The sequence below is a fragment of the Gopherus flavomarginatus genome, chromosome 2 (assembly GCF_025201925.1).
Source record: "Gopherus flavomarginatus isolate rGopFla2 chromosome 2, rGopFla2.mat.asm, whole genome shotgun sequence".
Taxonomy (NCBI): Eukaryota; Metazoa; Chordata; order Testudines; family Testudinidae; genus Gopherus; species Gopherus flavomarginatus.
Window position 1 is genome coordinate 142,195,319 of NC_066618.1, and position 18,073 is coordinate 142,213,391.

An 18,073-nucleotide genomic window follows, 5' to 3' on the forward strand; every position below is an offset into this window, starting at 1 on the left:
GTGAAGGGTGGGGGGCAGTGGCACGAGGGAACCCTATCTTTAGGTACACATCAAAGCTTTGTTGTAGTATATTTTTGGACAAAGACATGCTGACATCTTTCACACAGGAAGTAAACAGTGGGGCATCTCAGCTAGGCTTGGCTGAAAATGCTGGTGAGAACTTTGGGTGAGATAAGCTTCCTTAAACAGAAGGATAACTTGTTAGTTAAATTTAGTCTCTAGAAAGCATGTTATGATTCATTGGCACCGACTTCTGCTCCCGCCGGTGGGTGCTCAACCTCTCTCTGTCTCTGGCCCCACCCCGACTCCACCCCCATTCCAACCCTTTCCCCAAAGTCCCCACCCCAACTCCACCCCCTCCCTGCCCCTATTCTGACTCCTCCCCCAAACCCCCGCCCTGGCCCTACCTCCTCCCTTGAGTGCGCTGCGTTCCTGCTCCTCCCGCTCCCTCCCAGCACGCAGCCAAACAGAAGCAAGGCGGGAAGCGCTGGGAGGTAGGCGGAGGAGTGGGGACATGGCATGCCCTGGGAGGAGGCGGAGGAGGAGGTGGGGAGCTTGGCTGCCGGTGGGTGCAGAGCACTCACTAATTTTTCCCTGTGGGTGCTCAAACACCCATGGAGTCGGCGCCTATGTTATGATTTTGTTTTACATGTAACCATTTGCTTCCAATATTCTTCCTCAGGAACATCTGAATCGCTGTTCTTTGATAAGAGATATATTTATGGAGAAAACAGGAATACGTTTAAGTGCTGTGGTATTAAGCAAAGTGCTGATACTGAATTGAATCTAACTGGTGTGCGCCATTCCTTTGGGAACAGCAGGCCAGATAATTCTGCAAGCATTCAGTGGATAAGGGGCTGCAATACGCCTGTCGTTACCTGTACAGGGAGAGCAATGCCTCGAAGGTAGTGCTTGCGTCACCAAAGGCTGATGGTGAATTCAGGGAGCTGACTCACAGCAGGCATCAACAAGTCTTCCTCAGACTAAGAGCAGGTGGTGGTGAGGTGCCTCACAACCCTGGCTACCCTTGAGGAGCGTCACTGGCATTCTCTTGCCTTTCATGTTTGTTTGGTTTCCCAAAGTCCTTCTCTGTGCCTGTACCAGAGTGTTTCCAACAGACAAAGATAGGGAAACAGCAAAGCTTTTGTGGCATTATTGACTTCACGAAGGGACTGTTTGGCTGATTCTCCCCAATTAGACAATTCTCAGGCAACACACATTCTACTACTTTTACAAAGTGGCAGTAAAAGTTTCAGAATAGTTTCAAATCCATCAATGCAACACATATTAGATTCCAGCTGCATTCATAGTGTGCTAGGTGATGAATAATTTGCCACTTAAGACTCCAATAACTGCTGCTTAGAACCTCAGAGAGCTAAGGCTTAAGCCTTTAACAAGAGCATCCCAAAAGCGAGCAAAAATGTTAGGAATGTCACATTTAATTGGCTTTAACCTTCTGTCCTTGCACCAGGCACTGATAGTGCCCCTGCCTTTATAATATAAAAGAGGAGGTAGCCCAATTACACATGCGCAGGAGCATGGTAATCATCAGCTCAACATAAAGAGCTACATTACATTCTTCTTGTGCTTCCTCAGGAAAGGCCAGGGAGCAGACCCAGGTGACTGAGGGACCTTGTGTGGGACTTAGGGCCTGAATGAGCAAGGCAGATTTTGTGGCTGTTGCATTGTAATGATGATACACATCTGAGATTAGAATTTGGCCCTCAGTGTTGCAATGTAAGAAATTAATAGTAATAAAACCATCCTTTGTTGCAACTGTTGTATAAGATAAAAACACAACTTCCACATTCCCCAAGCCTCCTTAGCCCCAAGAACTGCCTGCCATCTGTTATACATTTTCAGATTTGGAGTGTAAAATATTGGAAATAGAAAAAAATTCATGAAAAGAAGGCAGCTGCACAAATTATGCTATGCAGCATAGACAAACAGCCCCATGACTTGCTTATTCTTGAAAACAGACTATTAAGTATCACATGGCAGAATATGATTCTCAGACTTTAAATAACAAAGAGATCATTTCATCGGATATTCTTCCTGGTATACACTTTGAAAAGAAACAGGAAATGCCAGCTTTGCCATAAAAGCCACACTGGTCTTCTCCGTGAAAAAAATTAATAAATGTGTTCTACATCTCAAAACACAGCAAGCAAACTATTCATCGTGCAAAACAACAAAAAGCTCTAATCACAAAACTACAGTGTATGTTAAGTAAAAAAAACACCAAGACAAATAAGACTAGAAGTTTGAACTAGAGACTCTACCACTTCTTGTCCTGACCTGAACTCCACAATTCTGCAAGCTTGGCTTTTTTCTGGAGTACATAAATATCCCGTGCCAAGATATGCTATTCATTATATTATTCAGTGAAGGAAAAATGGTCAAATTGCAATTATCCTTCCCCCTAGTTCAGTTTGTTGCCATTAACTAGACAGAGAGACATAAAACAATTACTTGATTTTTTCCAACAGTAGTAACAATTTAATAAAAAAAAGTACATGCTATCTTAAATAAGGAATTTATTTAACTTAATTTGAAAACATTTTAATGATATGCTAACCAATTAATATTTACAAAATGGGACTAAATATTCTTCTGAAATATAACAGATGAAATGCACGAGTAGACTCATTAAAAAAAAAAAGGGGGGGAAAGGACTGATTTCACTAAACACAATTGTAAGGTTTGATTCTGTTTCCACTGAAGTCAAGAGGAATTTTGTTAACTTCAATGCGAGCAGGAACGTGCACATTACATACAATACAAAAATGTGCAAGTTGGAAGATAGATAATAAAAGCGTTTTTTTTAATCAAGTCTGTAACAGATTTGACACTTTTGAATCTGGATACCAGAATGTAAAGAAACTTTGTGGACTGAGCATTCTCTAAATCAGGGGTTCTCAAACTTTAGCCACCTGAGGACCCACATTTTGATTTTAGAATGTTTAAGAGTGCTGGGAGGAAGGGGGAGCAGTTGATCAGCAGGGCCCATGGACCCCCTGGGGTCTCCTTGGGAAACGCTGCTCTAAATTATGATGCCTTCGGCATCCAGCAAGAAGTTATGGGAATATGGAAAATGTGATAGAAGATTCTGGGTTGAATCTGATTTTCCAAAGTGCTGAGCACTCACTAATCCAGTTAAAGTCAGTGACAGCTGCAGGTACTTGGTACTTCTTTAAATCAAGTCCTTGCTATCTGCAAGCAGGCACCTGAGGCACAAAAATCAGGATCATTTTTGAAAGTTTTGGCCTAATCTTTTTAGTGTTGTGCTGTTAACTGGGGAAAGGAAATGAGGGTGGACGGTTTTTGAAGAGAAGATAAAAAGGAAATGATTTTGACTCCATGCAAGGGAGCCTAACTTAATATTTTCTGAGTCATTACCTTAAAAAAGGTGTTACATACATTGAGCATAGCCCTTTGTTGGGATCATATGGGTAATTAAGAATTTTAGGCTTAGACTCCATGCTGAAAAGCTCCTCTCCCTCCTGCTTCCCTTTTCTTCCATTGGGGGAGGGGCACAACACACAGAGAAATTCAATAATCTCACCTATAAAGGACTGTACTGCAATTTACCTATCCATCTGAACCCATCTGTGACTGGAAGAGCTCCTTATGCTGGTGTGAACTATAATGAGCTTACTTGGAGAAAAGCCTTTTAGAAACTGTCAGTATCAATTCATAACCAATATTTTCCCTCCTTGAACAGAATTTGTACAACAGTTATTTAGCCAAAGCACTAGTGACCATGGGGAACCTTTTACCTAATTTATAAGGTTTGCTGCAATAACAGGAGACTGCATGTAGGATAATTCAGTGTCCCTGCCCACTCAGTCATTGGCTTCCCTAAGGAGATTGCTAATAAGGGAGCCAAATGTTGTGATTTGTATGACATAGACACCTGCCCAAGAGAAACTAAACAGTGATCACCAACCCAATTGGACAGCCATCATATAGTAATATCTTTTGATCTAGACAGACACCATAGATCAAATCAACCCAAAGCTGATGTTAACTGACAACCTTGTTTCCCCCCCATCTTCATTCTTCCCTTCCCAATTGTTGCTAATCTTAGACAAAACCAACAATAAATAATCCAGATTTCTCCAATTTTGAAGGATTCATCCTGTATACAAAAGATTCATATATTATAATACCAGAAAGGACAATTGTCTGACCTCTTTTGTAACACTGGTCAAAGAATTTCCCTAAATTAATTCCTGTTTCCACTAGAGCATATCTTTTAGAAAAACACCAATCTTGATTTTCAAATGGACAGAGAATCCACAACGTTTGATAAATTGTTCCAATGGTTAATTACCCTCATTGCATCTTTGAGTTTACGATGAAGCCAATCAAATTAATCCTGTCTCTATGCTATCTTTAAATGGTATCTTTAGAAATGCTGAAGACTAGATAGAAGTTTTGTCCCCCCCACGTTCCCAAAACATGGATAATGCCTTGGCATATTACAGACCACTCAGCATTTTAATACTTTCCTTAGTATGGATGTACTTAAATTATCTTCTAGCTCTGTATCACAGTATCAGTTCTCATTTTACTCCCAAACTTCAAAAGGTCACCTCTTTAAACTGCAGAGTGCCAGAGTTATTTAGCAGCTTTTCTACAATAATGAAAATGTTGTAAACCTGTTTTAATGGAGGGGTTGTCTGAAACGGAGTTGTACTTGTACCCATCAACCCTTAACCACGGGGCAGGGATACTCAGGAAGACCAGGACTTTAAAAAGTTTAGAGGGGGATTGTGAGAGGGGGCTAGATGCACTTAACATTCTTTAAACTTAAAGCCAAAACCACCCCTGATAAAAACAAAACATCAACAAAGGAATGAACTGCAGGAGTAAAAAGAGAATGCAGGCAGAAGTTCAGTAACACAGTGGGAGCTATCCAGTTTATTGCACCCAAAGCAGCATGTATAATTATCTGCCCTATAGGCAGGTGGCATATATGTCCATTTGGTACAAGGAGCTCCTGGCCCTCAGACACTGTGTACGGGCTTTGGAGACCAGAGTGGCTGAACTGGAGGAGCTAAGAGAGACACAAATGGGACTCTCCGGGACACAGTAGAAAGGTCCCACCACCATCTGACAGCTTCTGTGTTGTTGAGGAGGATGAAAGTCTCAGGGAAGGAGAACATCCAATTGGAACAGAGGGAAACGATTCCATAGTTGGGACCCTTCTTCCAGATATGTCATGGCATCCAATTGCACTGAGAGGGGGAGGGAACTCCAGTTATTAGGAAGAGACAGGTAACAGTTATGGGGAACTCAATCATTAGAAACATAGATAGCTGGATTTGTGATGACCAGGAGAATTGCATGGTGACTTGCCAGCCTAGTGCGAAGGTTGCAGATCTCTTGAGACATCTAGAGAGATGTATGTGTAGTGTGAGGAGGAGCTAGTGGTTGTGGGACATGTAGGTACCGATGCCACAGGGAAGGTAGGAGAGAGGTCCTGAAGGCCAAATTTAGGCTGCTAGGTAAGAGATTGAAGTCCAGGACCTCCATGGTAGCATTCTCTGAAATTATAGCCATTATTAACATACCTTTATTCTTCCTCTTCAGGGGTACGTAACTATATTTCACTCAGCCAAAAATTAGAACAAAAACAAAAAATAAATGGATGTGAATTCGGTGAAAACTGCTGTCCTTGTGCCCAGCCATCCTGTTGCTTATTGCCTCTCCATTGGCAAAATCCAGGGTAATGAGGAAATAGAAGAAAATCAGAAGAAATTCTAACACCCAAACCATGACCTTTTCCCTGGAATTTGAAACTGTGATCTGTCTGGGACGACGACAAGCCTTGAATACTTTACAAGAGACTGTAAGTACATGTGCAGTAGTGGCTAGAATTAGTAGTTGAAGGCTGGTATTATTTTTTCCAACAGTCTATTGATTCATAAAGACTTCCTCATCTCCTGCTCCTTTAACCATGACTCCACCCAGAACTATGTTTCTGCTCAGACCACAAGCAGGAACTGTGATTCACTAAGGAAAGTACAGCCCTTGCGGCCAGTTTTATCTGCTGAATGTTCCCAGCCACTGGAACCTTCTCAGAGTTCTACAAAAAGAAGCTGAACAAACGCAGAATGTTAGTTTCTAATACAATTATATCAACATTTGTACACACGCTTACCAGAGACTGGGACTGTTTGTTCGTTCCATGGAACTACAGTTGTTTATACAAAGATCCAGAAGTATCTCTTTTCCTGGAGACAACTTTTAAAGCTAAATAATTTAAGAGCTTCATGAAAAACTAATAGGCTTTCACCAAGCATAAACCTAGGATTCAGCAAGAATATTACAATGACAGTACAATCTACTGAAAGCCTGACCTAATTAAAACTATAATTATTGATGAGTTGCGCCACCCCATCATCTGTGCCATAATAGGGCGGCAAATCCACTTAAAGCCATGGAATCTGTCAGTGACACACACTGCTGTTGCACACAGGGTTAGGCTGTCAGCTAAATATATTAAACCACACGGTTTTCAAGTGATTTCTATCAGCATGGTATAGCGTAAAACAGACCCTTGAGCTCTGTTTCCCCACACAGATGGATATTGAAACTCTCACTCTCTAATCCAACACATCTACTGGATTACATTTTCAACCGATAATAAAATAATCATAAACCACACGCCACTGTCAATAAACTATATAGACGACTTATTTTGATAAATTACTAGCTCCTTTTTAAAAACAAATAAGTTGCCTTATAAAGGTGGCCTCCTGTACACATTGCAGCTCACTTAATTTCTCCAGAGTAAATCTTTTCAGCCATTCAGGTTGTTTCTGGATGGGAAAAAGCAACAAATATACCTGGTCCACTTGCAGGACACTTTCATTTAGAAAAATAGCTATTGTACTTGCTATATTTTCAGCTGTAACCTCCATTCCTCAGCCTGTAAAACAGATTCAACAATCACATAAAAGGAGGCTTACAACTGGCACTTGGCTATCTCTACACTGCAACAAGTGGTGTAAATTGCAGTTTTGCAAAAATACCCATTCTAGCTTTAATCAGGTAGCTCACCAAAAACAGCAGCAAAAACACAGCAGCAGACTTCAGCACAGGCTAGCAATTCCAGGACAAATCCAAGGGGCTGGGTGGGCTTGTACAGACCATGCTCAAACCCACACTGCTGCATCATCACTGCTATTTTTAGTGAGCTAGCTACATTAAAGATAGTGCAGGTACATCTAGAGGAGCTGCATATCTCACCTCCGGCTGCTCTCCAGCCTAGTAGTGGCTGCATATGTAGTTAGTGAAATGGTGGGTGATCATCTGGAATGAAAGGCATTTGATCTACACATACATGTAAGCTATTCTATTTATTAAACAAATAATAATATAATCTTGATAATGTTCAAGTAGACCGACTACTTATTAGAAGTCAGATGCAGGTGTTTGGTCTAATATATGGGCTCTCAATCAGGAGGGGGGGAAGGATTCCACAAACAGATCTAGGGGAATCATGACCATCCTCCTTTCCTTTGTGGCTAAATTGGAGGGGGTCCAGAGTATCCTGAAATTTCTTTTCTGTTCTATCATGGGGCTAGGAATCACTGGTGTAAAAGGACAGGTCAAGTACAATAAAATACTTTAAATTAAACACACAGACTCAGTCTATGCTGTGCCACAGGAGATCCCTCCACTATTCCCCAGGCCATCCTCTGTACCGAAGTCTCCAAAGGGGTGTAGGTAGGACTGCATATAGCAGTCTTACGCTGCTCCTGCACAAGGAAGCATTCTCCCCCTCAGATGGCTGCAGTGCCTTCAGGGCCCATACATCATCTGAGTCCAGGGAAGAGGCCAGCATTGGCCTAGGAGTTGCAAGAATTAGGGAAAACAGTCCCTTGGTGCTATCTTTTTAAAGAGTTTTAGGTATAACAGCAATTGGGTCCCATCTTGCAGCTTTTCTGTATGTGTAAGTCCCACTGAACTCAATCGCTATGTGGACAGGTTGCAGGACTGGACCTGCTTTGGTTAACACGTTCTGTTTGTCTTTCAAGGAAACACGCTATGTTTGGAACCATTTGGCATAATCAGGGAAATACATTCTGATGCATGTGAAGTTTCTCAGTCTCCAACTCATCAGTCTCTCAACTGTGTAGGCCAAAGTGTTTTCTACCCCCCTGCCCACAAGTGCTCAAGAGGATGTGGCCACACAAGCTCCACCAAAGAAACAGCAGGAGCACAGAGCTCCTGCGAGCCTGAGGGAATCCCATGCAACTTCCATGAGAAAGGGAAGGCCATTCTCGGAGCACCCTTGGCCCCCCTGATAGCACAGCTCCCTCAGGAACCTCAGCTTCACCCCAAGAGGCAACTCACATGATGTGAAGGAGCACTGGGTCAGCACTGACAACCTCTATATTGCAACATCCTCATGAGGTCAGAAGGGGATGGATGCTATGGAGAGCAACTTTCGCCTGGCCTCGTCCTCTGCTACTGGCCTCCAAAACTGCAGAAGCTAAACATGTGATGTGGCTAGGGTGACCAGATGTCCTGATTTTATACGGACAGTCCCACATTTTGGGTCTTTTTCTTATATAGGCTCCTATAACCCCCCACCCCCATCCCGATTTTTCACACTTGCTGTCTGGTCACCCTAGATGTGGCCTCCTGCAAGTTTCAGGGGCAAAAGAGATGGTGCTGTTTGCCCCCAATGCCTCCACTTCTGTGTGCGAACACAATATTTGCTTGTGTTCCTTCCTCGCTACGATTATATCCTGCAGCCAACTGTGCTTATTTGGGCAAAACTCCCATTGAAATCCCAAGATTTCGACCTCAGCTAAAAGACGAGAATGTCTCCTCTTGAGCCAGTCTGTTTAACCAGTTGGCTATATATGTGGGAAATATTTGGGCTGTCTTATTTAATGGATCATAATGGCTCTATTAAGAATTAAAATTATTAAAAAATGGATTTGCTTATCATAGAGCCTTAGGACGTTAACAGACAATTTTTAAAAGAATATGAAATACTATTAAGTTTATAGTCAGTGAAAGTTAATAACCTAACCAATCAGTTTCTTTCAAATAAACAAAGGTCTTAATCCACATTAACCATCCTGAAAAAGTATTCTAAAATCAAAATCAATTTTTAATTAATTTTATTTAATTAAGAACTTTAAGAAAGTAACTATTTAAAAGTATAACTTTAACAGGATTTAGAAGGGGGGAGGGGAAAAACGGGTTCTTGGACTGATACCTTCTAAACTAGTTTTCTCCCTGAAGCAATTTTTAAACGGCTGAGTTATAAACCACTGGAAAAAAGAAAAGGCTTCTATGGAAGGCCAGACACAAGTTCTTGTTACAGCACTGCCTAACAAAGGTAGGTGGTGAGGAAACAGAAACTCAATTGTGAGTTTAATGCCTTCAGGTTTTTCACTCCAAAAAAAATCAGTTTGACGTGAGTATGTCAGCTGAGTGGCATGAACTTCCCAACACTCAGTCAGGATTCCAGATCTTGTTTAAAACAGACAAGTGCCAACAAGAATGGGTTTTTTTTGTAACGTACACACACGTTAATACAATTAGGCAATTGCTTGATGTGTTCGCTCCAGTGAGTAACACAGTGTATTAAGAGATGGTTACAATTAGCACCTACCATTATCTAGGCACTTATGAAAAAAATACATGCAGACAACAATGGGTATGTTTTTCTCATAATGCCTGTTTGCAACAGTCCCGCTGTTTTGCAGTTATTCACAAATCTCAAAAAAGGAGAGTTTTGTGAATAACCTGGCCTGCAATATTTTGAGAACACAGAGACTGGAGATGCGCTGTAAATTTTATTTTTTAAAAAGAAATAAAGTCATATATGTTCTGTTCTCGCAACAGTTTTTAACTCCATTGATTTCAAAGGGATTGCTCCTGATCTATGCTGCTGCTAAAAGAGAACAGAATCAGGCCTGTCGTCTGGATACACATTTTTCTTACATAGCTCCTTTCTTTCACATGGTACAGTGGGATATTAATATAATGGGACACAATTAAATTCTCAAAGATATCAGTTACAGGATGTTTGCTTCAATCAAGTTTAGCCAACTAACGGCTTACTCAAACGACTTCCACTGATCTCAGTGGCAGCTGGATCAGGCCCTTAATGTGTTTCTACTTTACTATGTATTGAGCTCAATATAGAACTTACATTCACCAGCTCAAGGAAAGAAAATGTTTATACTTTTGGGTGGGACTTTGGATATAGATTAAAGCCAAGGTGCAATGTTTACCGATCTTTTAAAGTAATATCAACATGTTGAAAAAGCTCTTAGGAGAGATCAAAGGCACATTTAGCAACCATAAATTAACAAACATACGTTGAAATGCTAATGCAGCTTGGCAAAATTTTAGGCAATCAGTTGCCTGGGGCAAGTAATTTCAGCTAATGGACAAGTAAATACCATTAGTTCTTTTCTTCATCATCATAGTAGGATGAACAAGTGTATTTTGTGTCAGGGCTGGTGACTTTTTAAGACAATTTGGCAACGCTACAGAGAGACTTGCTCTTAATGCAAAATAAGCTTTTGAAAGATGAGGGACCATTCTCTTTAGAAAAGCCAACATTACTTTAGGATTTACCATTCACAATTCTTGCGAGTTAACCTAGCAAATTTCCCTCTTATGGTATATGACAGAATTTTTCTTGCCTTACATATGAAGATGTCTTGTATGCAGTGCTGTATACAACCTTCTTTTATCCGACTAATTATAATTCTGGGAAACAGACTAGCTATTTTATTTTTCGTGGGTGGGTGGGTATGGCAGCACCAAACACATGAAAGATGCTATATCCTGAGGGTACAGGATAGTCTCGTGGCTGAAGCACAGTACTGGAAGACAGAGGCCCAGTCTACACCTGAAGCTTTATTGGCATAACTATTTCATTAGCGGTGTGATTTTTTTTTTAAAAAACTGGAATAAGTCCTACTGCAGATGTGCTTATACCAGTATAGTTATTCCACTTCCTGTACTGGAACAGCTATGCCAAAATAAAGCATCAATATATCTACAACCACACTAGTAGGAGATGTACCGCTTTAACTGTACTGGTATAGTTAAAGCGGTACAACTATCTAGTGTAGACAAAGCCAGAGGATTCAGTTTCTACTTCCAGCAATGTCAGAGACCCTCTGCAAAACCTTAGGTAAGTGACAACTTCTCTCTGACTCTGTTTCCCCATCTGCTTCCCAGAATCAAGTCTTTCATCCTGTAGATATGGCTTACTTTCTTTGTTCCTAGGAAGTACACATTAACCCATATTAAAATGCATGCTGTTTGGTAAAACACAGTGTCTTCTCCTGAAGTGGAAGGGAAAAGCATTCACAGGCAAAACTCCCAAGGTAGGAGAGGATTGGCCCTTTTATGGAGGAGGGAAGCTAAGCCACAGAGTAGCAGGGTGATTTCCCCACAGTACATTGGTGGCCAGGCTAAGAATAGAAACCAGACTTCCAGATACCTGGTCCTGTTTTAATCACACACAACACCTTGTCTTGTTCTCTATTAGTACTATCCCAGTTACCCAAAACAGGATCTGTCCGCCAATATGTATTGTATTGAGAAAGTCCTCAGTTATCCAAAACCTTAATTACCAGCATTTACTCAGTGTCCATAAGACATTCTGATGGTCAAAGCTGTGTCATTTTTATTGCTTGTTATCCTCAGAAACATTTCATTTTTCTCTCGGTGTCAAAAGATCAAACGCACTATACTGAATTTGTGGGGACCCCTTGTATGTTAAAACCACAACATTCAACAAAACAAAAAGCTAGGAGAACTGTCACACACCACCTTCTCTGAATACAAAATTACATGCAGAAGTACTGTGCAAGAATACTGAAATCCGTTGAGTCAGCTAAGGGAACAGCAACCGAAGCTATTTTGCAAGTAGCAAACTCACCTACTATCAGAGGGGTAGCTGTGTTAATCTGGATCTGTAAAAAGCAACAAAGAGTCCTGTGGCACCTTCTAGACTAACAGAAGTATTGGAGCATGAGCTTTCGTGGGTGAATACTCACTTCGTCAGATGCAGTGGGTATTCACCCACAAAAGCTTATGCTCCAATACATGTTAGTCTATAAAGTGCCACAGGACTCTTCGTTATTTTTCACCTGCTATGCTGACTTCAGCTCTAAATGTGTGTGCATGCGAAACTGAAGACATTATGGTTGACAATCAGTAGCACACTTGGGCCCCAATCTTGTAGAGACTTTCACATGTGCTTAACTTTATGCAGTGAGCAGTTCCAGGGATCTGAATGGCACTACTCGCTGTACAGATGAGCAAGAGTGTAAATCTTTGCAGGATTGGGACATTAGATCTAGATTTTCAAAAGGTGCACAGCATCCACAAGTCCCATTGACTTCAGTAGAGCTGTGAGTTCTCAGCACTTCTGTATATCAGGCCATCAGAGTCCCGCAGATATGTTTATTATACTCTTTATAAAGTGTTCTTAAATTAACTTGAGTCAGAGCACAATTAATATCAACCATGAATTGACCAAATGCAGGATTACAAGTGACAATCTTAAAATTGCATTGTTTGCAATTATCCCAAACTACTAAAAAGTAATGTCTGGCCAATGTTATGCCTTGGTCAGCAGGGGAAACAGAAGTGGAATAAATCCTTTTCTTTTCCCCTTGCCCCCCCCCCTTCTGCTCTGGCAGTGAAGTGCACGCACCCCTGCAGTCACTAGCGTACCCCTCTCACAGGAAGCCAACAAGTTTTTGAAAGGAAATACCAGACCTCTCCGTGAGAAACCAGGCATTTAGCCATGTCCTTGTTTAAAGTTTTAGTGGGCTTTCTGCACAAGGGTGATCTTGCAAAGCCGGCATTTTTCTTCTAGCATTTAGCTCACAGATGCCGTCAATGGGCCAAAAGCCTCACGATTTGCTGACCTAATACAGAGTACACAGTGCATGTGCTACACAGACAGCAGTCTACACAAAAGGAAACTCACCTACAATACAACGTGGAGAACGAGGCAATCGCACTGCAGACCTGCCACGACTCGTAGTTTTAAAACTATCTCCCTCTTGTCATTAAAGGATACTTTTTGCCATGGGAGTTTCAGTAATATATATCACTTTCTTCTGGTAATCTCCCAACTCTCACACCCTGACAGAGCAGCAAAAATAATATGTTTAAACCATGCGAAAAGCAGAAAACTTTCAGCCAGAGGGCTAGTAACTGGAAAAGCAGCTTGCCCCCCTTTTATTTTTAAAGGGGAGAGGCTCCTGTAACAAAGCAATCCAGATAGGGAGGAAGGGGGGAATAGATCTCATAAATCTGCTCTTTAGAAAGAGCTGATCACTACAGCAGAAAACTGCCCCCTGCCGTACTCACCTCAGTGAAGAAGTTATCCATTGTTGAAGTGGAGAATGCAACTTGAGGAAGTCAGTCCAGCAAAAGGGCTGAGCAGCAAACCATGTGTGGCCAGAGCGATTACGCCCAGCAAGACTGAGGTATTTCAGTTTTCACACCCCTTCCATCACTTTTGCCCCCTCTCTTGACTCCTTCCTCTCCCCCAAAGTCAGCAGCACGTTCATTCAGACAGGCTCCTTTGTCTCTTTCTCTCCCCAGTGTCCTCAGTTCCGTGGCAAGTGGCTGCACCAGAAACCTTGGTGGCACGCCGCTGCCGTTCGCTTGGAGCGGGAGCTGGGGAAAAAATGATGAGGAGACAGAGGATCCAGCCGCCGAGAAGCACGTGTCTGCGCCGCGTAAGTGCCCCCAAGCTACCCTGGGCGTGCAGCTCCTGCAAGGACTTGCAGAGAGAGCGAGACACACACACGCGCTCCGGCTGCGCTGCTCCCTGCGCAGAGCAGCAGCCAGCAGGGCCCTCTCAGGTCACTCGCGGGAGAGTCCCCAGGGATTGGCAGAGTCCCCGCCCCCACGGGAGAGGCGCCGCCAATCCCGGCCAAGCGCCTCTTTGGAATCCCGGCCCGGCCGGCGCGAGCCCTCCTCTGCCCGCGGGCTGGGGCGGTCGCCGCGTGCTCTGCCCGGCTCACCTAGGGCTCGCGCGGGGTGGCCCCTGCACGACAACGAGCCGATGCGATCGCTGCTGCTGCTGCGGGTGTTTATCCGGAGAGAAGGGGCCGCGCGTGGAGCCTCCCACTGTCCCGCAATATCGTTCTCTAAGCCGCGCAGTCTCCTGAAGAGGAGAAGGGACGGGGATTTCAGAGCTGCCTGGTGGAACGCAGGCATTGGGGGTCACTTCTTTGCTCTGCAGCGGCGTGGTTGCGAAGACCTGATCTCGCTTCATTTGCACCCCCATTGGTGGCTCCCTGAGGCAGCCACAAACTAAATAAACCTATGGGAGACGCAAGAGTCCAGCACGCTGTTTGGAGCCGTGTACAGTAAACGATTCAGGAACACCACTGTTTGTTGGTGCTTAATAATCTGTTTAGTGCCGCCAAGGATACAGAAGTGAAGCTAGTCTCTGTCCCAAGCAGCTTACTTTGAGCTATTGGAGCCTCGTGTGGAATCCAATGCACTTTCCCACCTCATAATGCAATAAAGGAAATTCACCCCTGTCTGGATTTTGTGGTGTTCCTGCCCGCTGAAGGATGTTCTTAAATTCTTGTTTTTTATTTCTGTTTTTTGCTTCAGTGAGCCATGGAGGAGGCAAAAATAATATATATTTGTTCCCTTTCGTGTATTCCTATCAATCAGAAGTTGAATTGCCATGAAAAGACACTTCAAATCCCACCCTAAGGCATACAAAAGCCTTTTCAAAATGTAAACATAAATGCAAACAAACCCAGACAGGTAAGATACAAAGAGTTGGCCCTGCTTACTCCCTTAGTTCCTAGTGCAAAAGGTTCTGTTTATTTTGAAATGCAAAGCCCTGTGAAGTGGTGTCATCAAACAAAGGTACTAGGAGACCATTGTTTACACCTGTTTTAAAGGATATATATCCTTCAGAGTTTTTGCACACAACAAACTCATTTAAGTCCGTAGGAATTTTTTACTTAGCATCTACTTCATCAGGACACATCCTCTGCCCTTATAAAAATATACTGTAGTATTCAATATTTTACAGGCATAGTTCTCAGTAGTACACATCAAAATAGTCCTATTTCAGTGTGGGAGTCCATCATTTTAGAGTATCCTAGGCTTAATTCTCCTGCATCTTGTACAGCCATTTTTACATCTGCAGACAGCGAATGTAGAATGCTACCATTTTGCTTTAATATCATTTTACACCTGCCTTGTGCTGTCATAAATCACTACACAAGGTGTGCACCACAGGGAGAGTCAGGCCCTCTAAATATATGGTTAAAAAGGTGTGACCTGGCACATTTATATTTCAGGAAGAACTGCACTAAAAAAGAGTTACAACAATAGATAAAGAAAATGTAGTGTTCGGTCTTGCATTCCTCTCACACCTAGAGCCCCGTTGGCTTCTTTGGGAGTTTTGCATAGGTGAGTAATACAGGACAGGATCCTTGGAAATCAGCAGCATAACATCCAACAACACTGGCCTTTTTAGGGTGTAACAGACTCAGATGTAAGGTGCACAACAAACACTACTACACAAACTTGAAATAACATGGGATCTTTTCTTCAGTACAAATGTATAAAGTTACCTTTCATCCTCATTTGAAGTTTCACGTTTTAGGTGTCATAATATGTAGAAATAAAAAATGAAATTCCAGTAGGTATGACATTGACAAAAGTAGATTTAGATCTAAAATAAGAGAAGTAAAGCAATGGGAGATACAGCTGAAAGGTAGGATCAGACATATTAAAAAAATCCTACAATTGAGGCAAGGGAGTCATTTACACTAATAGCTACATCTTTAGTTTAGTTTACATGAAGTTGTGTTTGAAAACAGTCCGGACTTGATCTTCTCCTCCATTGAAGGTACAAAAGAAAGGATAAACTCCTGAGAAGGGTGAGAAAAGAGGTACTAATCCCCTTCTAATAGCTATGCTCCCCCAGCTCATAAAAGGATGAAGGGAATGGCTGCATTCCTGTAGCACACAGCACCAGAAGCAATAGCCTTAGGAACACAGAATACAGCCAGGGGGAAATGTCTCTGTATTGTATGCTCCCATGAAATAAACATTTTCAAATAAAAGAGCCTCTGGCTGCAGTACCATACCCAAAGAGATGTTTGTGAAAGAGTAGGCAAAAGCACATAGCACCCTGAGCAGCAGGACAGACTAAGACAGTAATCTGGTACAGGCAATGATCACAATAGAGACGGACAGGAAAGGAGAGTAGTTGGGGATGCATCACCCAACCCTATGACATCACCACGTGAAAGCAGCACTGTCTGTCACTTCTCTACTTCTGCCACTCAGTGCATTTTTCTCCACTAGTCATTCCAGCTCCTGTGACTACTTCTGAAACTGGCTGTTGTCTGCATATATTCAGACTTGGGACATAAGCAGCACATCTTCTGAATCTTGTATTGTCTGGCTGTTGTTTGAGGATAGACCTCTAAGGACCTCAGTCCAGCAACAAGAATTGTCACAATGTCTTCACCTGATTGCTCCCCTTGACCATTATAACATAAGCCATTAGAGTCAATAGATACTGATCCCTGTCATATGATAGTGCAAATTACCTTGGAAACTTGATTTAGCTCAGGTGACCAAGGCCGCGAAATAAAGTTCAGCCTCTAGCTAGACATTTTGAGTCTTTAGATAGTCAAGTTGCAGCTATAGCCAAGAGTGTATTTTCATCTGTGGTTGGCAAAGAGTAACTTTTTTCTTGCTGTGACTCTCGCACACCAGGAACCTTGTCTTTTTCACATCCAGCTTGGAATAAAACAAAGCTTTCTACATGAGGCTACATCTGAAAACCGCTCATTCACTTTAGCTAGTGAAGATTGGGGCCCCTGGTTTATTTAGTAATTCTTCTCATGGGTACAACATAATACCTCTGTTCCATAGTCCAAACTAGCTTCCAACCCATTTCCAGGTACAATCTAAGGTGTTTGTATTAACCTGTAGTGCCCAGTAGGATTTGAGGCGTGGCCATCTTAGAGTTTACATTGAGAGGTGATTTCTACTTCCAGTAGGTGAGATCTGCCAAGGTTCCTTAGCTAAAAGCCTCCACCTTTGAAGTGTCTCGGAGTTGGTGGTAGGGAGTTTGAATTGCCCCCTCAAGTCTGGAATTTTCTCCACAGCTGGCCCAAATCTGTCAATCTTTAGGTCATGCTGCAAGACACAAGGTTATTTACACTTGCTTTTACCTGGAGAAGTAAGGGCTTGTCGACACAGAGACATTTCCTGGCATAGCTATAGTGGAGTAATTATTCCACTACAAAAACAGCAAAGAGTCCTGTGGCACCTTATAGACTAACAGATGTATCGGAGCATGAGCTTTCGTGGGTGAATACCCACTTTGTCGGATGCAACGAAGTGGGTATTCACGCACGAAAGCTCATGCTCCAATACATCTGTTAGTCTAAAAGGTGCCACAGGACTCTGCTGCTTTTACAGATCCAGAGTAACATGGCTACCCCTCTGATACTATTCCACTACAGTTATTCAGTATAAGTCTCCATATGGATACTATTTTGGAATTAAAGTGATTTTAGTCCAGAATAATTACTCTTCTTAGGAAGTGGAAAACTTATGCTGGAATAAAGTCACTTTTATTTCAGAATAAAGTCTCTACTCAGAGATTTATACCAAATAACTATAGCTGAATAATAATTCCACCATAGCTATGACAGGCAATATCTTTGCATAGACAAGCTCTAATCCAAGCCTGCACAACTCGTAAAGCAGCGAGGGCCATATTACTCCAGAGAAAACAGCTGAGGGCCGAAATCCACCGCCCCCCCAAAACACGCCCCCCCAGCACCGCCCTGTTCCACGGAAGCAACCCCCCCCTAGCACCACCCGCCCTGCGGAAACAGACTTTCCTTCCCCAGAGCAACCCCACTGAAACAGCAAAATTGAACCTTGGTAATATGTTATAGAGAGCCCCTAAGGTAGTATAATTAAGGTAAAAGAAAAATGTCTTTTTGCTAGAAGTAGAATGAGATCTTCCCCCCACTTTGTAATCAGTTGCCCT

At 42.5% G+C, this 18,073-nt stretch overlaps 1 protein-coding gene across 1 annotated transcript in view; it reads right to left on the reverse strand.

Moving 5' to 3' along the window:
* The window catches only part of MYO10 (myosin X), a 254,009-nt gene extending 240,196 nt beyond the window's left edge, over window positions 1–13,813 (reverse strand). Inside the window, exon 1 of the mRNA XM_050937621.1 lies at window positions 13,384–13,813. Within this exon, the coding sequence (XP_050793578.1) occupies window positions 13,384–13,404 (21 nt within the window). The 5' untranslated portion in view covers window positions 13,405–13,813. The remainder of the gene's footprint in view (window positions 1–13,383) is intronic.
* Window positions 13,814–18,073: the final 4,260 nt, after the last annotated feature.